At 34.8% G+C, this 23149-nt stretch overlaps 1 protein-coding gene across 1 annotated transcript in view; it reads left to right on the top strand.

Annotated features, from left to right (window-relative positions):
- Positions 1-529: 529 nt before the first annotated feature.
- The window catches only part of LOC149421249 (uncharacterized), a 35592-nt gene continuing 12972 nt past the window's right edge, over positions 530-23149 (top strand). Inside the window, exons 1-7 of the mRNA XM_089635185.1 lie at positions 530-733; positions 1205-1366; positions 4622-4846; positions 12006-12230; positions 17549-17771; positions 18576-18795; positions 19622-19806. Coding sequence (XP_089491311.1) covers positions 530-733; positions 1205-1366; positions 4622-4846; positions 12006-12230; positions 17549-17771; positions 18576-18795; positions 19622-19806 — 1444 coding nt within the window. The remainder of the gene's footprint in view (positions 734-1204; positions 1367-4621; positions 4847-12005; positions 12231-17548; positions 17772-18575; positions 18796-19621; positions 19807-23149) is intronic.

Below are 23149 nucleotides of genomic sequence, written 5' to 3' on the forward strand. Positions count from 1 at the left end.
AACAAAGTGAAGATTCTCGAAAATTGGTTGGAGGTTAGAATTACAGTTTGGTTTTGCTGTTATTATTTAGATTTTCTTAGGTAAGTAGATACAATAATACAACACTTATATGTAATAACTCGTATTTTTCCGGTACACTTATTAGTTTTGAGAATATTTTTTAGGTTTTTTATTTTTTTTTCATACGTAAATTGTTCATATTATTTTTTATTAAATACATGGTGTTGTAAATTTGCAACAATTTTTTTTCAATCAAATATCATTAAAAAATTACAAATAAAATAAATTCTTTATATTTCCTTGCATATGCATGTAAATATCTACAAAATATATTTTTTTCCAGAAAATTTAATAAATCATGCATTTAAGGGTTAATAATAATATTCTAAACAAACTCCTGTGAGATTAAAATTATGAAATTTATTTACAAACTTTTAACTAATCATTTCTACGAACTTTTTGAAGCGTTCATCTGATAACGACTGTCATGCTTATGTAGACGCAACGCGCACTTATTCATTTGTCAACCATGGTATCGCCCAGACTTACGTGCTGTATTCTATTAATTATCTTGGCTGTTAATTCATCAACATGTGCAAGGATTTTGTGTATTTTTGGAACTCCATCCTTCAGCCATCAGGTGGTTTACCGATCTTTGACACAAGAATTGGCCCGAAGGGGACACCAGCTTGTAATAGGTACCACAGACCCAACCTATACACACCACCCCAATGTAACAGAATACGATTGGAAATGCCTGTACCAAAAATGGAATGAAAAGTTAAGTTTCTACAAAACTAGCGAACGAAAACTTGAGCTCGAAGATATTTTGAAAATGTTCTTTGACCTGATTTTGGATATCGTGGACACGGTTTTTTCAACGCCGGAGATGCAAAGCATTTTCAATGGCGGAACCGAGAAGTACGACTTATTGATTATCGAATATTCCATAATTCCGGCTGTTAATGCACTCGGTCGATTGTTAAACGTTCCCATGATTGGTATTTCTTCGATGGACCAGATGTTTGTGAATCATGATATTATTGGGAATACTCCACATTTCGTATTATATCCTGATTCCCATTTTGAAAAAACGCTTTTTCCAAGATCATTTCACGATCGATTGGAACGTGCCAAGTATGGAGTTTGGTTTAGATATCATTACAGAAATATTTTTTTTCGAGACCATGATAATATTTTGAAGAAACACTTTGGAGACCGACGTGGAAATCTATGGGACGAGGATGATAAACCAGATCTGGTTTTGGCAAATGCTCACCCCGCTCTTGGGTTTAGTAGACCAGTTGTACCCACGTTCATAGATATTACAGGAATACACATTCAGCCCGTTCAACCCTTACCTGAGGTAATGTTATTACGTTTTTTCTTTAAATATAAAATAAGTATCTAATGCTTATAATATTTTTATATAACCTACAAAAAATAATGTGATAATCTGAATTATTGACACATGAGTTCAAATTTTGAAAATGGCAATTAAGATATAATATTAAAAGTAGGTACTTTTTTCAGTTAAAATTAACTATCTCGCAGCCAAGTGGGGGAGTATGCAGTACCCAAAATTACTATCCTCTTTATATTAGCTAAAATACTTGACATATAATTTTAGTATTTTATGTATGTCTTCCCAATAATTCTTAATAATTGACTGAATAATAATTGGGATTTCTATAGTTTAGAAGCCCATAAGAAAAATGCATGGGGTCGTCAGAAGACCCACTTGGTTACAGACGTTTTGTTTGGCATCTTGGCATGACAAGAGTTAATAAAGTTGAAAACGAAACTTACATTGTTAATTCGGATTTCATTTGACCAGAGTTACAATACAGATGCACAACTCTAATTAGAATTTTTTAATAGTAAATTATGAACATGTTTAGTAAAAATATTGCACGTTTATTTCGTTTTATTTATTTTCACTCTTTTTATGAGCACCAAGCAAGAATTCCAACTACCCCCAACAGTCTGGATCCAATGAGACTATGTCATAGAAATTGGGGTATGTTAGGCGGCTGAAGGTAGTAGGATTGGCAAGGAGATGGGGTGGAGATAGGTAGGGGAAATATTTGGCTATTTAAACACGGCTACAGCCATTTTAACCGACGTTTCCATTCCGAATGTTGGCTTTATACCAGAACGATACTGAAATTGTCTACCACTCTGGAAGGTAAGTAATTAATACTTTTATATGATTAAATTGTAAAAAAACATTAATCAATAAAGTAAATTTTACTTTTGCACGCTGGGATTTGAACACACGACTTCCGGATTCATAGCCAAGGACCATAACCACTCACTAACTCATAAAATATAATTTCCACCTTAACCATAAAACCTAAACCATATCCAGTTACTACTAGAATTGACAACCTCAAAACTTTACCCCAAACTATTCATAACTCCGAGCAACGCCTTATCTTCATCTTCATTAAGTCTTTTAATTTTTTTTCAATTATTCCTATTAATTAGATCATCCGAATTTATCATCCGTAAAAATTATGATTTCGCCTTCACATTCTTTGTGGCAAAGGTCATTAATGTAAATTTAGAAGAGAATTGGATCCAGAACACTTCCTTGAGGCACCCCGAATTTGACATCAATAAACTCGCCGGTTATGTTGTTAAGTTTTATCGTTTGCTTTCCATTTTCCGTATAACTTTTTTAAAATGTCAGTAATCTATATATTTTATGGCTAAAAAAAGATGTGAGAGATTTATTGTGTCGAAGGCTTTAGAGATGTCGTGAGATTTGTCAATGCATTTTTATGCTTTATGTTCTAGAGAATTTTTAATATATTCAATTTCTTATGTTTCTAGATTTTTTCTGAAGCTAAATTGTCCATGGAATAATAGTTTGTTTGATTCTAAGTAATTGATTAGTTGATTTTTGATAGTTGTTTCTAAGATTTTAGATAACGTATTTAGAATAGTGATTGGTCCATAATTATTGATGTCTTTATGATAACTTGATTTAAAAATTAATGTGCTAGTCCCTATTTTGAATTGTGAATCTGCTTACCGTAATGGATTTGTTTATTAGGAAGAGTATAGGTTTAAAAAGTTCGTCTTATAAGTATTTTATTGTTTTCATTGTGATTCCATCAATACCAGATGAAGATGGTTTGAAACCCACCAACAGGTTTAAATTTAGTGTTAGTTTGTGTTTAGTAGTTGGTTATAGCGCAAAATTCTTCCTTTGACAATTTGAGTGTTCGTTTATGTTCGAGTTAAAGTTTAGAGGTATGGTTATTTTGTTCGTTAAATTCGAGCCCGTGTTTGCAAAAACATTGATTATGTAGTTTGCTAGTTGGTGTATATTTTTGCTGAACGAGAGTATACCGCTATCGGGTTTATTTTGTTTTAGTTAGTTTTGGTGATTTCTTTAATGATTTGTCAGATTAATTTTTGTTTATTATTGTATTCATCTATTTTAGTTCGGAAGTAACTTTGCTTAACCGATTTAGTAATATTAGAGCAGATGTTTATATAGTTTTTTTTAAACTGTATCAGGGAAAGGTCATAAAGACTATTTTTTACTTGTTGATGGAGTTTTCCCTATGTCTTATAAACTTACTTAATTTTATTGTGGTGATACATGCAGGTTTTGTTAAAAACATATATATATATATATAACATTATACAACGGCGAACGTCCCAGAATTGGGATCTCAGAAATTTTGTGTTCTGGCCATCTCTCAAGGAACCTTAAAAATGAAAACACTTTACACAGTTATTCTGATATACCATTTATTTGGCAACAAGGTTATCCATAATATTACTAAATTAGCCTTAAACTATAGTATTTAAAAATTGTATGATGGAATTTACTGCCTCTGTTTCATTATTTTTGTTAGAGGTACCATATATTTAAAAGCGTTTACTGCTATGCACTGATGTATGACGTTTGTGTTGCTACTCTCGTGTCACCATCGCGATGCATCGCGTCTTTTAACCCTCCAGAATAAAAAAGCTTTCTGCCTTGCTGCTATGTGTGGGTAATCACCACGGTTCGTCTCACGACTACTACAACTAAAGTGAGGAATTTTCCATAATCAAATGCAGTCTCGATATGTAGTCCTGCTAGCCCTCCTGTTTCATCTCTACACCTCTTCTTTAGCTAATCATTTCTCTTCCGTCGATCACCATTTAAGGTTATCCTCCTGATTGCACGTGACCAAAGCCTGTTTTACACTATATTGCTGCGTGATCAATGTGATGGTGTATCTTCTATGATTTGTAGTCGTAGGGATACTTGATTAATGGAGGATATGGGCAATTTGTAACACTTTTTACTGAGTTGTGGTTTTGTATTTTTAATTGAAGGTTTTCAGTAAATATTTCCAAGCAACATCTTCAGTCTTCAGTCTTATATGATGATTTCCAAGTTTCTGTTTGTAGTATTTTTTTCAGTTTTTCATAGTATATAATATGTTTATTTTAGGATTGATTTTGAGTCTATGGACGGATGGTCTTTGAATGTATGTTAAGGATTAAAGTGTAATGATCAGTTATGGTGGATGTATGTGTGATTGTGGAGTTTTTTTGTTCGTTTTTGTCATTATGTAGTGTTACGTAATACAGTCTCCCTATTGTTAAATAGGGCATGGTTGCCCCAACTTCCCCTCACCGCGTGTGTCGAACACGCCGCCAGATGGTCAAAATACGTGACCGGCACAGACCACACACAGCGCCGCGGCCACAAGCTAATCGCCTCGCCGCGCTCCGACAGTCTAGCTCCGACCTCGGCCTTGACCGCATGGTCGCTCGCGGAAACGATCTACCCGCCAATGACTTGCATAAATTACGCAATAACGAACGCGATCTCGTAACAGTTTCCAAACTAGAGGCATTTCGCTAATCGACTTACAATCATGTTTACTATTACGGCTCGAGCTAACTCAATGGAGTCCCGTTCCCGTGTAAAACCCCGAGTGCATATCTCTGCCTCAACTGTCCCGCCGCCTGTGAGCGCGGGAACGTCTGGCTCAACATGATGCCCCATACCACTCCTCAAGACGAATCGTAAGCTTTCAACCTATCCCCTTTTCTTGTGTTCAATTCTCGTAAATTCATGTAGAATCCACGCTTGATCCGGTCGTCATAAATTAGTAGAGAGAGTTAGTAGGGAGATCTATGTCAACCTGTATTTCTCGAGACATTTAATATACCTTGTGCCTTACTACCCATGTGTTATTATTATGTGATAAACCTACCCTTTGACCTCCTAACCGATGGACGAGCCTGATGACCAAAGAAGCTGCCCGCCCCTGATAGTACACGAGTCGCCTGCTCTACCATTTTATCTGAGCTAAGCCAATTTAATAACCAGGTTCGATTCCCGGTTTAACCATATGTTAGCACTGGCGCAACGTGGGTTTTTTTTGGTAATTAATCGTCCATCGGGAGGTCAAATTGGAAATAATCTTGTACTCCTTCACTCTGTTTTCATGCCTTGTTTTGTATTAACCTTTGAATAACAATGTTTTCTTCCAATAAATCATAGCTGTTCTACAAACCATAGCGTCAAATCTAAAACAACTGTGTCACATTAAAGCCATTCGGTGTTAAATTACAAGTTTTACGAATCGTCACTCGACAAATTTTAAGTACCGGTATTCTATCACAAAGTGCGCAATCAACGTTTACTTCTTTTCGGACATCTCAAACATCACATAGTGATCCAAAACCACAATGGTTTACTTTCCAAGTGCAACTATTAGAGAGAATGAGCCACAATAAAAATACAATTCAACAGTTACAAATCTTGTTCATGATACAAAATAAATTCCTTGTTAGTGGAGCCATAAGCCAGCATCGTTCTGCAAAATACATAGACAAGGAAAACTAACGCCCTTCTGTCATTTGATAATTCCGCTTTATATGTAATAAAGGTGGGTAGAGTATCCTTTTTGAAAGAAAAGTCTTGAAAGCCGACTTACCCTTTACATATAATTGAGATTCGCGATTGACGTAAACCCGGACCCTCGGCGCTTCTCCGCAATGGCCTGTCGATTGTCCAAGGGAAAGGGAATTTTACGAGTAAATAACCAAACACTGGTTCTGCTTAAATTCAGACAATTTGTCACGAATCACAAACAAACCCTCCAATAATTGTTGAAAAAACAAACAATACTCTCTCGAAATCTGCACTTTGAATTTTTGTTTTTTTCGGAAGAAATTTTTTTTTCAAAAATTTTCTTCACTAGGACTTTGAAAATTTTTCGGAAATTTTTTTCAAAACGCACAATCTCAGGGACTTTTCCACTAAAATTGCAAGGAAACCCCTGGCCGTTTTGTTTTCACAAATCAAAGACTTGGAAATTTTTTTCAAAAATTTTCTTCACTCATCTAGGACTTTGAAAATTTTTCGGAAATTTTTCAAAAACGCACAATCTCAGGGACTTTTCCATCAAAAACACAAGGAAACCGCTGGCCATTTTTTTTTTTTCCATAATTGAAACTTTGAAAATTTTTCGGAAATTTTTCAAAAACGCACAATCTCAGGGACTTTTCCATCAAAAACACAAGGAAACCGCTGGCCATTTTTTTTTTCCATAATTGGAACTTTGGAAATTTTTCGGAAATTTTTCAAAACGCACAATCTCAGGGACTTTTCCACTAAAATTGCAAGGAAACCCCTGGCCGTTTTGTTTTCACAAATCAAAGACTTGGAAATTTTTTTTTCAAAAATTTTCTTCACTCATCAAGGACTTTGAAATTTTTCGGAAATTTTTTTTCAAAACGCACAATCTCAGGGACTTTTCCACTAAAATTGCAAGGAAACCCCTGGCCGTTTTGTTTTCACAAATCAAAGACTTGGAAATTTTTTTCAAAAATTTTCTTCACTCATCTAGGACTTTGAAAATTTTTCGGAAATTTTTCAAAAACGCACAATCTCAGGGACTTTTCCATCAAAAACACAAGGAAACCGCTGGCCATTTTTTTTCCATAATTGGAACTTTGGAAATTTTTCGGAAATTTTTCAAAAACGCAGAATCTCAGGGACTTTTCCATCAAAAACACAAGGAAACCGCTGGCCATTTTTTTTCCATACTGGGACTTTCAAAAAATTTCACAAAATTCTTCACCTACCACCACAAGCAAACCCCTGGTATTTTTTTTTTTGAAAAACAACCAGCCACACACTCAGACAATTCTTTTTCTTCTCACAAAGTCTAAATCAACTTCCACAAAATGAATCCTCAAAACAACACCTTAGGCATAATAGCCAACATCTGCTCTCAAAGTACTCAAAGTTTAGAAAAGGAATTAAAAGACAGGAATATTTCTCCTTTCAACAAAACCAAAAACGTCCTGATTAAGTACGCAACATTCTACAACAGGAAATATATTAGGAGACTGCAATTTCAACCCGGCAGCACAACAATTGCTGACACAAACAGACACAATCTACGCAGGAAACATGTTACCTTTAAGGAAAACGACACAGTTTGGAGACGCAACAACACACTCTCACAAGGTGCTTTGTACTTCTCTGCAAAACTGGCTCCTCGCTTTGTTAAAGCAAAAGTGCTGAGAAAAATCTCAGATGTAGTGTATACCCTATCGGACGCCTCTGGTAAACACATCGGTAACTACCACGTGAAAGATATTGTCAAACTAGGAAGCGTGGACACATTGGACATCACCTTCACTAGGTCACACACACATAGCTAACAAACTTTTGGCTCTACCTTTGTCCCACGAGATTTGGCCCTCGTGCAGACAAACAGCATGTCTTATCGCGTTAGTTTCATATAAAAACTCGCATTTTGACCTCTGCAAGGTAACCTTCTCATTTTTTCTAAAAACACAGAAGTGTCAACTGTGGCTTTTAATCATTTCTCACCCATACATGTACTACTATGCTCTTTTGTATAAACTTTTTGTTATTTTTGTTTCTTTGTCACACCCCACCGTGTAATTTATATAAATTGTACTCATATTTTGTACATATTCTTCTCTGGAACTGATCATTCCAGTCAAGAGACTTTTTCCACCTCCAAAACGATTGATGCTCCCGGAGTCATGACCCTGGACATCAGTTGTCAGTCGTCACCATTCTGACACTTACGACACTAAATACATAACTATTTTTTGTCATAACTACCACAAAAGTCACGTACAACATTGTATGTAAATGTTTTTTAATTCTCTCATGTTATCTGTTTTTCACATTGTTTTTTCACATTGTTCTTTCACATTTGTTCGTCACATTTGTTCCATTGGGCTCCATCGTACATAAAACAATGACCCTTTGCAACATACACCCAATTGAGGTGAATTTTCTACCCCTGTAACTTGTAATCATAATGCGTGTGTAAATTCCAGTTTGGTATCGTCATTTGATTCATGTTTACAAAGGTGTAACAAATAAAAGTTACAATTACCTTTTTTAAAGTTTTTTCAGTTTTGTCTAAAAAATTGAATGGCGCTCAATATTCCCATTTGCTCTAATTTGTTGTTTTTTCAGAATTTGATATTGACACGTCAATTCTGAAAAAGGTTGTTGTAAAGGAGAACAAACGCCGTTTTGTCCTCCTCATCAATAACAATAACACCTTTCGGTCACATTGAGTATGTAAAGTCTTAAGATCTCAACTTTCTGACCCCAATTTGTTATATTATGTACTATATTTTGACTTAAATGACATTAATTTGCCTTGTCAAATACACCGAGCCAGGTCACTTATATTAAGTCATCCTGTGTCTCTAGGTGCCACTTGTATCAATTTGTATCATAAAGTTCACAACATTCGTGTTTGTGGCAATTTTGGCAACACCAAGTGTGTTCCCCGTTTTGTGTTTGGTCATTTTAAGTAAGTAAAACCCTAAAAGGTCTTAAATAAACCACTACAAACCTTTTTGTAAGCAAAGAGTTAGTAAAACCAAATAGGTCTCTTCTGCTATACCGTGTGTCTTGTGTAAGACATCTTTAGGCATATGTCTTGTATTATTGCCAACTAAAGCATAAACCCAACCAAAGGTTATGCCATCGTCTTTTTGATAATACCAATAGCCACTACTTGATTGTTTTTGACATTGTGTATGTATCTTTTTCCGGTATTGAAATGGTACTTTTTTATTATTGAACGTTGATATGTTATTTTCATGATACATGAGAATGTTACAATATCCACCATGAGACGAGGGATCGTTATAAAATCTAACACTATACATGAGAATGTTACAATATCCACCATGAGACGAGGGATCGTTATAAAATCTAACACTATACATGAGAATGTTATAATATCTACCGTGATACGAGAAGTTCGTTATAATTACTTTTTTTACTGGCTCACATACACTGTGGCCAAAGAGATAATTGTTCCATAAATGGTTATAAATATCTATGTTGTACCGTCCTTTCAATACTAGGGTTCTTTCGTAATTCGTTCAATTTCTACATGAGACGTGGAAACGTTATAATATTTACCATGATTCGTGCGAACGATACAATATCTTGTTGTTGTTTTCTTTAAATAAGTTGACACTATGTACTTGTTCTACCAGACGTAGATCATTTTACCCTGACTTGTCGCCCTTAATTGGGACCCTTTTGTATTACTCATGACACTGAGGGAAATGTCCTTCACTGTAGTGAGAATTTTTTGTTCTCTTCAAACAAACATGAAGCTGTGCATTCAGCAATTTTTTTACGCTAACTGATACCTGTGGACTTCTTGTCAAGCGGACCCAAGAACCATCCACTATCCATTGACCATGGACTAGCCATCAGCTTCACTGTTGGTTATGAGGTATCGTGTCGTGGGAGTTAATTGAGACAGTGACACAAAACCACCTAACTCGTTGTCTGGGAGACGAATAAGAAAAACTCCCAGGTTTGTGAAGCTTGAGCAAGGGTCTGTCATGTTCTCACAAACTGTAGAAGATTAAAAACGACCCCTAATCTTTCACCAAATACACGTGAAAGATTAGATTGTTATTACTGTGTATTCTCCTTCACCTTTTCATCAAATTCATGTATATGTGTAAAGAGTTAGGAAATTTGCTGGTTGATATATTTCGTCCTCACATGGAGATCGAATTGAGAATTAGCTCAGTCACTATCAATTTTCGCTGCTCAAACCCTCCATCCTTCACCCTTCCATCAAACTCATGTATATTTGTAAAGAGCTAAGAAATCTGCTGGTTGACCACATTTCGTTCTCTGAAAAAGATCGAACGGAGAATCAGCTCCATCACCAGCAGACCTTCTCGCTCAACGCCATTTTTTCCTCATCCCTCATTATTCTTGAGGTTAATTTCATGAATCTGGAAGGTGTACCCTACGCACATAGCGTATCGTCTGTCTTTAAGACAATCTTTATCCATGAAATCTGCTTCAAAAAACTTCCTCTTCACCCCATTCCTAGGTAATCAACATTTCTTGTAATTTTGAAAGTCGTAAGTTGTTATCGCTCAAGCGCTAACACCGGCCATGGAAGGCCAACTTCTTTCAGAAACTTGGTGTTACTACGGCACAACCACCTACCTGTACCTTGTAAATCAAATAGGTAACCTCACGCCAGTCGTGATAGTTTTTTTGTCTCCCCAATCTCGGGATACTCATGGTATAGTCAGCATAATAGATCTCTCTCTACTCTCTCCTCTCTAACCAACAACGTTTTTTGTCTTTTTGTCTTTTCTCTTGAACACAATTTGTTTCTCTCCAAACGTTTTTTCATCATTGGTCTACCAGGCAGGTAAACTTCAAGAATTTTGACTATAATAATAACCTGTCCCCGGATTAAAAAGAAGACCAGCAGCCCTCCTCATCACCTGCAAGCTGAGCTTCACTTCTTTGCCGCCTTCACTTCCATCACTCACTTCTCTCTAATCTCTGCGTACCAAAAAACACCCGACCGCACCCAAATTAGGTGTGAGTCGTGCGTGCAGTAGCAAATCAAGTTGTCTCATCATTCAAACCACATTCAAAAGAACCAACCTCAGAGCATGCCAGCTCAAGGTTAGTTATGTTCCTGCAATCAACTACCTGCCGTTTGTACAAATCAACCATTTGCCGTTGTGCAACCAACCACTTGCCGTTGTGCAATCAACTATTTGCCGTTGTGCAATCAACCACTTGCCATTGTGCAATCAACTACCTGCCGGTTGTACAAATCAACCACTTGCCATTGTGCAATCAACTACCTACCGTTTGTACAAATCAACTACTTGCCATTTGTACAGATCAACTACTTGCCGTCGTACAATCAACTACGGGCCATTGTACAAATCAACCACTTGCCGATGCGCAAACTCAACATAATAGCCATCACACGCATCAATCATCAATCAACTTACTGGTATTACTCCATGTCTTTACCAACTTCATTTCACCTTGACAACCACTGCCCCACCACATCAGCATAATGGAATTCACGCTGGTACAACATCAGAACCCGGACACTTCCGGCCCTCAGCATCACCATCTCTCAACCACAACCAAGAAGCACAGTTCAATTTCTATGGCCCTAGTGATACTTGAGTGCAATCTCAAATGGGTCAAGTTACAGTGAAAGTGTAACTTAAATAACTTCAGTGAAATTACGTCTACTTGGTACTCAACGAACACTACGCTCTTCAAACTTAGCTTACAGACCAATGAAATTTTAGAGTCAGGTTGTTGTCTTTTCATCACTGCATAACCTTGTATGTTTGTCTTTTCATCACTGCATAACCTTGTATGTTTGTCTTTTCATCACTGCATAACCTTGTATGTTTGTCTTTTCATCACTGCATAACCTTGTATGTTTGTCTTTTCATCACTGCATAACCTTGTATGTTGTCTTTTCATCATTGCATAACCATGTACTCTTTCTTCTTTGTTTTTTTTGTAAATCAACTTTTTTTCTCTCTCTACTCACCTCACGACAAGATGAAGAGGATTTTTAGCGCCTAAAGCTTCATTACCACGTCGCCTTTTACTGGCGGAGGGGGAATGTGTTACGTAATACAGTCTCCCTATTGTTAAATAGGGCATGGTTGCCCCAACTTCCCCTCACCGCGTGTGTCGAACACGCCGCCAGATGGTCAAAATACGTGACCGGCACAGACCACACACAGCGCCGCGGCCACAAGCTAATCGCCTCGCCGCGCTCCGACAGTCTAGCTCCGACCTCGGCCTTGACCGCATGGTCGCTCGCGGAAACGATCTACCCGCCAATGACTTGCATAAATTACGCAATAACGAACGCGATCTCGTAACAGTTTCCAAACTAGAGGCATTTCGCTAATCGACTTACAATCATGTTTACTATTACGGCTCGAGCTAACTCAATGGAGTCCCGTTCCCGTGTAAAACCCCGAGTGCATATCTCTGCCTCAACTGTCCCGCCGCCTGTGAGCGCGGGAACGTCTGGCTCAACATGATGCCCCATACCACTCCTCAAGACGAATCGTAAGCTTTCAACCTATCCCCTTTTCTTGTGTTCAATTCTCGTAAATTCATGTAGAATCCACGCTTGATCCGGTCGTCATAAATTAGTAGAGAGAGTTAGTAGGGAGATCTATGTCAACCTGTATTTCTCGAGACATTTAATATACCTTGTGCCTTACTACCCATGTGTTATTATTATGTGATAAACCTACCCTTTGACCTCCTAACCGATGGACGAGCCTGATGACCAAAGAAGCTGCCCGCCCCTGATAGTACACGAGTCGCCTGCTCTACCATTTTATCTGAGCTAAGCCAATTTAATAACCAGGTTCGATTCCCGGTTTAACCATATGTTAGCAGTAGTTAATGCAAGTTTTCGTGGGAAATGATTTGTTAATGTTATGTTCTATTCATGTTGGTTCATCTATTGCGGCAGAGGAGTAATTGATAGTGGGTGTCTTCCGGTATCCAGTATGTTGATGTTTCTAATGATGAACAGGTTCTTGATATTTCGTTCTTGAAGTAGTATGCAGTCTAGTGATCCAAGGAATGGTGATAAATTAGTAAATGAAGGCGGTTTTTGCTTTTTGTTTCTGACACACGATACACATACATTATCTCCACATTGATTTTGGTTCAAGATTTTTGTTTATGATAGTTATTTTGTTCTCTATGTCTGAGACAGAGGTATGATATCGTTGGACGACGACACAATAGAAGAAATTTTAGTTTTTAATTTCTTTGTTGGATATTTATTTTATTTAGGTATTTGAGCCAGGATGAGGCAAAATAGGCTAAGATAAGAAATCAGCTAAAAGAGATAGGAATAGACTAGAAGTAAGGAACCAGTAAGTGGCATGAATAGCTAAGAAGTGACCATAAGACACTAAAAGAGACTATGAGAGATGAGGTGATTTTGAATAAAAGCGGCGCTACATAGATGTTCCAAATATTATTGTTATTATTATTAATAGGGACTAGATATGATGGTTTCACCGAACGTCACAGCCGTGCTGCCAAGGTCTGTTATCTATGTGAGGATATTGTGTCAGCGTTTTATTAGCAGCAGACACATACCTGGATGGATGACGTATCTCGTGCTGGCACTGTTGGTGGACGCGGTGGACTCTGTTTCTGCAGCTGGTACAGTTTCTTCACCACCTAGGATTCATGTTGCAGAGTCTCCATCTTCTATCTTCGTGTCACCGGTTCCTGTTCTTCATTTTACTTAACTTAACTTCACTTTATTATTGTAATATTTATATTTTTTGTAATAGCTGTGTAGGGTAAATTATAGGGAGTTTACAACTCTTGAAAATAATGACAATATTACTTTTACCCACATTCTTGTGAGGCTATCATTGTAAATCTGCGCGCGATACTACGCGCGGCAAATAATTCATTCTGTCTCCAGCGGTCTAGCCGACGGTTTAGTCCTAAATCTCCTCTAGCGTACGCAATTTGTTTTTGTTCATAAAATTATTGTAACGTGAGTTTTGTTCAAATAAAAACTAAATTGGAAATATCCGAATTCTCATTATTGCAAACCGAGAGTAATTACGCAACCTTGGATTCTGCGGATTGGAGAACCACAGAATCATTCAGCCAACAACCCATTTAGATTGGCGATAATCACAATCCTCCAAACCTGCATCAACTGTATAGCGCCCCTGAGGTGATATCTCACAAAAGCGGAGCTTTACAAATTTAATAAGGTTCCAATAATTCCAATGTCCAACAATTTTTAATTTTTTTATTTAACGGCAATATAAAGTAAAGTAAAAAAAGATACAATATTAAGTAAAATAAAAATTTAAAGTGATGTAGTTTGTTCTCAGTCCTCCTCACTAGGTATTCCTGTTCCGAGGCGGACGGTAGGTTGTTGTATGTGTGTTGATCATGATTTTCTCATCTTCTAATTTGTTGGTTCCCACAAAATATAAAATCAATTAAACAAAAAATATTTATGTTTGTTGTCTGTAGGTTGCGTTGGGGTTACTTCATAAATTTAATGATTTCCTCATCTTCATGTTTAGTTAGCCATAATTTGATGTTTTTTAAAAACTTTTATGCATCCATTGTGTTTTTAATTTAAATAGGGCATTATATAATTTTATAGCATGGAAATAGAAGTTTTTCTGGCCGAAAGATGTATTTAAGGCGAAATAGGTAGACTTGACCGGACATTTGGCCTTTTTGAGGCCACTTTTAGACGTATGGACACTTTTCTAGAAAAAAACACAAATTGGGTTCGAAAAATCGTTATTTTATCTACTAAACAAAGATGTTAAATTTTGAAAAATAAAATTATTTTCATATCATAATAAAGTGTTACCGTTGGACGATGCGCAGATTTGTTGAATTTTTAAAGGTGAATTTGTATTTTACAACAAATATTTCAAATCATATAATAATATTTATTTATTTATGTATTGACGCCCTATTGGGCTTTTAAGTACATAAAAAATTCAAATTTCATTTTTAGCAACAGTATAAAACGAACAATAGAAAATCGTAACAAAATATAATGATTTCTCATACATTATTTATATTTAAAAAGTGGTGGACTAATTTGGCTTTAAATGTATTGAAGTTTAAATTAAATATGTCAGCGACAATATAGTATAAACAATCAATAAATTATCTACCAGAAGTATGTTTTTATTTCAAATAAAATAAATAATAAATAAATCTGAGCACGCGTTTTGTGACGAAAATCCCTCAATTGGACTATTTATTTATGGTCTTACAAATTGGTAGGGTTCAGTTTTTTTACAAAAATAATTTACTAAGACATTATTGAAACATTAGAAATAATTTATGACCAAAAAATATATTCTCAAAGTACATAATAGTAATTAATTTCGATTCGCGTTTGTGCATTTTTATTAACTCGGCACAAGACAAAATTTTGTCAGTCTCCGCCCCGCCGCGACCGGGCGGCGAGCGGACGTCTAATCTACGCCAGTCTATTTAATGACATTTTAAAGAAATTTCTCGCTTAAAAATGGAGAGGAAAATACCCTTGGAAAAATGTTTTATTAGAAAACACAAATTACGACATTAAAAACGTACGTGGGAGATATATTTTCAGAAAAAACAAAGGTTAGTGATATTTAATTATCCGTGTACATTGTACGTACTTATATGCTACAGGGTCGTTCGAAAGAATCAGTCTGCACATATTTTTTATAACATTTGGCGATAATTTTGTGTTGTTTAATTTTCAGGGAAAAGAATCAACTATGGGGACTATCAGGAGTTTATGTCTGTCATCGATGTTTCATGTATAAGTGTTAAAACTTATACCATAGTACGTGAAACTGTTTGTGATGATTGGTGGTCAAAAAGTGCCACGAACCAAATGAATTTTGATTCGTGATGTGCGTTTCAAATCATTTTTTTGTTCATAATTTCTATTTTATTGTCCAATTCACTATTACATTGGTATAATTCAACATATTTAAAATTTTTTGTGTTACTTTTTGTCAGTTTCAAAATGTCATATTGTGAATGGAGCTTCTTGTTTTAGGAAAGAACACGAGGTTATTTTTGACATACTAACCTATGATTTTTTAATCGAAATTTATCTCGTGCATTTAATAACATTTCGACATTAGACGACATTAGATGAGTCAGGTCGCTCTGTTAACCATGAAAACAAATACATGAAAGCGACACAATATTATGCAATCGCATAACTACATATGTAGGTAGGTAGGTAGGAAAATAGTTGGAAATAAAACCTAGTTTTAATATATATACTACTTCAGTTGTAAGGAATAAACCCTATTTTCAATGTCATACATATCAAATCAAGCAATACTTTAAAGATAAGTTTAGAAATAAGATTAGAAATAAAACTTACCGATAATACCTTTCGGACAAACAAATAAATAAGTAAAACAAAAGATTTTTACTCACCTTTGGAAAACTCATGTAAAATATTTAAAAAAAACAAATTAAACAAATATTTAAAAAAAAATTAAATGTATATTCATATACCTACATATTTTATATCTACCATTTCAACAAACAGCATTTGTATTTATTTATGTTTACGCACTCAGACGTATAATTTACAAATATGTGTGTAACTGCTTATTAGGAAGAAAGCTACAACCGAGAATTCAACAACAACAATTGTTATTTCATCGGAACCATGCTGTAGTTTTCGTCAGCCGCCCGAGTGTACGGCCTGCAGTGGAATGAATTCGGTATTTCTGTCTCGTTCTAAAGAAACGTCCGATCGTGAGACCGTCTTTTAACGGAATTTGTATTCTCGTCCGCTGGTTAAGACGCCTTAATTTTGGAATGTTTGGTAGATTTGAGGATTTCGTCCTTGTATTGTAGGTGTGTTGTTCAGCAAGGTACTCATATTTTTCTTTAAAATTGAGTAGTGCATTTTTTTAGTACAGTTTTATAATGCTGAACACGTTAATTTTTTTTTTAATTTCTTTAATAGAGTTCTTATGGGTACTTTCAGGATTATTTTTATAATTATATTTTGTGTTTTAACGAGCTGCTTCATGTGAAGGTTTGAGACAGATCCCCATCCAATAATTCCATACTCTATGCGTGATTGGCAAAGAGCATAGTAGACTTTATATAATTAATTAATTCATTAATCTGTAGATATCAATAATGCATATATCTTGACTGAGTTATTTTTCAAACAGCCTACATCTTGTAGTTCAATTTATTCTATTGTGTATTTCATTTTAGGTTTAGAGTATTCAATTTCTCCATCATTTTGATGTTTGTGAAGTTTTGTATTAAAAAAAGTGTAGTTATTGATGTTTTTGTATACATATTACGAGGAATTTATTCACCAATCTATAAGGATTAATAACTCGGGTTCTATGTTTAATTCATTTATCAGCACAATAAATATTCAATAAAATTTAAAAAAACTCTAAATTATCCTAGAAATGTGATAAAAATATTATAGTAGTACCCACGCATAGGTTTTGACTTTGTCGGATTTTTGTTTATACATATACTCATTGCTTTATTCACATTCATACAAGGTATAATATATACTTTTATGGCAAACTAACTCGTTACATATCTTTTCACCTCGGAATATAGATTAATAAATTCTTAAATATGTTCACTTTATTACCGAAAGAATCTTTGCAGGAAATCAAAACGTACCTTGATGAAGCGACCAATGGCGCAGTTTTACTTAGTTTGGGAAGCAATGTTAAGACCACCCTTCTAGCAGAGGAGATCAAAAGGATGTTTCTCGAAGGGTTTTCTGAGTTACCATACAAATTCATTTGGAAAATGGATTCAAATGAGTCAGTTGGTTCCTATGACAATTTGAGAATATTATCATGGATGCCACAAAACGATATTTTGAGTAAGAACATTTCCATTTTTTTTCTTCATTTTACATTGATTATTTTATAAAAAAATGCTAATGCAGTCCAGATTATTATTACAACAAAACCTGTCCGCATTACTCTAATACTCTCTTGTAGGAATCTAGATTACTAATGTGAAGATAATAGGCTGTAATAATAATATAATAGGCCGACGTACAAAAATGTTTCATGTGTATGTTGGATTTCTCTCAGTAAGTCGTAAGTTTTGCAGGTTTAATCATTTTTACCTGAATGTTAATACATATCATGTGTAATTAGTAAAACCATGTTAATTTTAAAATTCATTTAAATAAATAGTCTTTTTCGTTCTTTAATTTGTATTTTCAATACTTGTTTTACTCTTTCACGCGTTTGCTTGTCCAGGAGTGACCGCCAAACTATGAAGTCAGTGCTATCGCTAAGTAACTTCACTATTAGAAACTGTGTAATTAATTTGATTATTTAATATTCTTCCGGTAAAACAACACACTTCAGCTCAAAGAGTTTTAACAACAATCGCCGCCATTTATAAACTGTCATTGCTCGGTGGCACTGACTAGATTAAGTGACACTTCAATATCCGACGCGCCTGAGCGTATTCTTTTGTTGGCCTTGCTTTCAAACATGCGAAGTAATTTTAATAAAATCCCCATATTTGTAAGTTACAAATTGCAATGTTCATCTTCCTGTAAATCGGTGAATTATTTCTCTGGCAAGAGTAAAATGAAATAATTTAAGATACCATTTATCGGTAAAATTGAGCGACAAAAATAGATAATTAATTATTTATCTTTTGGTAGGTCATCCAAACGTTAAATTGTTCATATTCCAAGGAGGATACCAATCCTTTGTAGAGTCTGTCACTAATGCAGTGCCAATGATTGGAGTACCCTTTATCGGAGACCAGTTTCTGAATGTGGAGAAGATTCTTCATTATGAGATTGGTCTAAAGTGGGATCTGACGAGGCTCAGTAAGGATATTTTGAAGCAAAGCATCACATCTATTATAAATGATAACAAGTAAGTCCTTTGATATTTTTGTTAACCTCCCCGTATCCATGATGTAACGATGGTCTACAATGCTTTTCAAACTTTTCCATACCTCTTTTTAAATAATACCTTCCACTTTTATGCATACACGTACTATACTCCGTTGTCTCCGAATGATTCCTCGTTATAACTTTTTAATATTTCTTATAATTATAATTATTTTCAAAATATAAAGCATTTTGAGTTGCTTCAATACATAGTATAAGTAAGTTATTAAATCACAATATAGCCATAGTGGAGTAAAAATGTTTGAACCCAAATGTGCACGGGCAGTTGACAAAATTCTGAACACATTTTATTTGTGTCCGGCTATGAACAAATTTCTCAATGCAAAACGTGTCAACGGATTACGGTAGTAATTTGATTGTTATTCATAGGTTATCTAATTAGTACACCGTATTTTGTTATTCCTGTTCCTAACTGATATATTAACTAAGGCGTCCACTAACCTTGACTCCTCCACAATGGAGGTCAGGATATACCCAGCCAAATACATCGATATACCAGACTTGCTCGCTGATACCCAGCGATTGCTGATTCTTGCACTAATTCCGAGTAAAATAAACGTAGATGTAATTTTTTTCAATTGAAAATAACAACAAAATATTTTTCTGTCACATGTGGTATGTGCTCAGTCTCGTTTCAGTTTCATTTGAATGTTTTCTTTGTATTTAATTGAAAAACAAATATCAACGGACAGTAAAATTGTATCTTCATTTTTACTTACTATTAGCTCAGGAATTGCTGTAAATTAGTGTTTTTTTTTCCTTTCATAATAAGTTATATGTTTTTTTAGATACAGAGACAACGTCCGTAAGATCTCATCACAGCTTTATGATGCTCCCTTAACTCCCCTGGAAAGGGCCGTTTGGTGGACCGAGTATGTTATAAGACACAACGGAACCGCCCACCTGGATCCCCTCATTCCGCGCTTGTCATGGGTTCAGTTCCTCTACTTGGATATCTTCATCTACTATATTTGTATTTTTCTTATTTGTGCTTTTACTTTGTACTTTATGCTCAAAATTTTTTTAACGTATATTTTGAATCTTGTCACATCTGAAACAAAGATTATGAAAAATAAAGCTGAATAAGGTGAAATTTAAAAAATAAATATATATTTTAACAACCCTCAATACCCTACTATTATTTCAGTTGTATTTTACCATATTTATCATACACAATAGAAACAAATTGACATATGAAAGCGTACAAATTGTCGCTGAGCTGCGACCAAACGGCACAAACAATCGAAGCGTCGCACCATAGACATATGAATATTCGTAGACCTGCCCTAAGTGATTAAAAGCGTATTATCCCCACTCCCCATACCGGTTCCATTGGAGCCGGCTGTGCTCGCGTATGGCCTCAAGTGAAATTTGAAAACGTGACGTCATCATTCTTGTGCGAACTATGGTCGAGGCATCATCGGTTCATTTTACGAAATAACACGGCAAAATGTTGACTTGTACTATGAAAACTTGTAAAAATAGATTTGAAAAAGAGAATAAACCCAATTGTCGTGTTACATTCCATATATAAGCATTATTTTACTTTATTTTAAGCATATTCACATCGTATAATATAGATCAGTTTTAGAAACATATACTATCACATCGAGAAACGTCTGGACGCGAAACACAAAGCTGGTTGGTTGCTGGGAAGTAAATTATGAACATTTATAAAAGTGTCTTAACTAAATACTTAAACGAAATATTCGACTCTGAAAATAGGACCGATTTTTTTTGCCGAATTCGGACTTCGCAAATTTGTTCATAACGTGGCGAGTAATTTGCGCTCCCATGTAAAAATGTCTATTCATTCAAAAGCAGATTTTACTTTTAAGAAGTAAATGGTGATATTATAATGCGAGATGCCTATTTACTGTCAGATTGATTTATTGACGAATCACAGTCAGCCTTACTCCCTTCGTTCTTCAACAGTTGATTTTACCCCTCGCCATTATCTTCTCGTCTATTAATTCCTATGTCTGTGCGTCGCACAGACAAAAGTCGGAAACATTTACTTGACCCAAAAAGTTATATTTTGAAATCTCGATGGTTATCATATCACATTAAAGCCATTTTTTAATTCTCCCCAAGACTGTTTGCCGAATAAACAGTCTCCGGGAGTAGTTGCCAGTAAACAGTCTTATCGCTTTTGTTTGCTCTCCTTAAATGTGTTTGTTACATTAAGTTTTGAGAATGTTTTCAGTAGAGTTCATAAAAGTCATTTGGCTTTATAAGTTGAGGGTATGCGCATTGTTTTAAAATATTTAGTTTAAATATTGTGATCGATATAGTTATATTTCTAATCCATATGTTTTAAGTGTTATTGTTTTATTTGTTTATTCTTGATAAAATTTAAAAAAAAAACACTTTGTCTTTCTGCTCCATTTTGTTCATGAACACTTTGAACTTTTAGGCGTCGAAAAATAATTTATAAAATTCGTATGTTTTATTTTTAAGACATTCCACAGGTAATGTTTTCTGAAAGTCTATTTTCCAGCTTATGAAACAGTGTTCAAATGGAAATAACGATGTAAATTGCACGTTTTTTTAAATTAAATAGGCTTCAAGAAATCATAGCCCAAAAAGTGATAAAGAGTAACTTAAAAATGAATTAATCATTCAAGTTAAATTTTAAAAAGAAATGCATCAGAAAATCGAACACTTTTTAAAAATAAATATATAATTGCTTAAAATTTCACATTATAAGTACCTGTCCAGTCCCTTGAAATAGTGGAGCATTTACAGTTATTTTCCATAACTTCAATTTAAAAAATATATGTATTTGCTTTTGTTGAATTTAATGTGTAATAAGTTTTTTTTAAAAACATGCATATAAAATACCTTTTATTATGTAACAACTCGAAAAATATCTTTAAATATTTTTGGCCAACTTTGAAGGTAAAATACTTCACTGTGCGGCGGATGCAATAAATATATGCGCCGGTGTGCTAGGCGTGCAGTAGTGATATTGGTGTCACTTTTGTCTACGTAGTTTCATACTAATAATAGTTCGTGGCCCACCTCTGTTGTTTCTCTTATGAATGTTAATTGTCTTCAATATGCCCCTACATAGGTTTTTAGCCCATCGATGAACTAATTATTACAGATGTTTCTCAACTCTTCATTCTTAAGTAAAAATGCGTTCATTTAAAAAAAAACTATTTTTTATTATCGACATTGTGCGTCTTTGTCGAAGTTAGAATGAGAAAATGTCGTATAATATCAAAAGTAGTTTCAACAAAGGGAACCCAATCATGCGTCGAGAATCATCATGATTGCGTGCTAATGTCCGAACCCTTTCTTCTTGACGTTTTGACATAACCATTTGGAGTCCCACTCCCCCGCAAGGAGCCTACGACAGGAAAGTTATTATCTTTGCGTTACGATGATTGAGAAAGGAATAGTGGAAGTGTCACGAGTGATAAAAATCAAATCCAGTTACCAGTGAACCGGCCACTGACATTAAAAGTAATAATCTTCTGGATATGTTACCTTGCTTCCAAAATTTATGAGTAAACTTTTATGAACTATCGATGAGTTCTGCATATTATAAATAGAATACAGAATTCAAAAAACCTGTAAACCATAACTACCCTACTAGGCATAGAGAAGCACAAATGTTTATTATTAAAATATCGCAAAATGTATACGGAGATAGAACAAAAAGACATAAAATTCCGGAATTGTTTAACTCATTACCAGAAGATATTAAAAATGAGACATGTCATTCAAAAATAAAAACGAAAATTAGATCGTTCTACCTCCGTCAAACATAAAAACAATTAATATTGTGGTACCAAGATATCAAGTTGGAATTAAATATATTGTTATAAGCTAATAAATAGAAAAAGTGAGAGATTTCTTACAATTAAACTGATTGATCAGTTTTGTAAGATCTAAGTAAGAGAAAATAATGTACAATTAAAAAAAACTGAATAAACACATATAAAAAAAATAAAAAAAAATATTCGGGATGTTTGACAAATTCGAATCCATCCAACAACTGGTTTCATTTTCTAATTTATTATGTATGTGTGGCCTTGTTTAAAGTAATGAGACAGTTCGTAAAAAGGAATAGGTGGTTAGTTACATGCAAATTATTTTAAAGAGCGCATGACTGAATGTTTTTGTGCACACCGATAATGGTTCAAACTAGTTTAAAATATTTTGAACGACGTCAGTTATCCCATTTTACATACATACAGTATACCACCAGCAAGAACCTCTTGGAACTATTGTAAATCGTATGTGTAGTGGTTAGTACATTTCTTATTAATTTTATTTCGGAGAGCAACATTTTATATCTACACAAA

This window comes from Hesperophylax consimilis, chromosome 9, assembly GCF_061612785.1.
Source record: "Hesperophylax consimilis isolate HC1 chromosome 9, BYU_Hcon_1.0, whole genome shotgun sequence".
Classification (NCBI taxonomy): domain Eukaryota; kingdom Metazoa; phylum Arthropoda; class Insecta; order Trichoptera; family Limnephilidae; genus Hesperophylax; species Hesperophylax consimilis.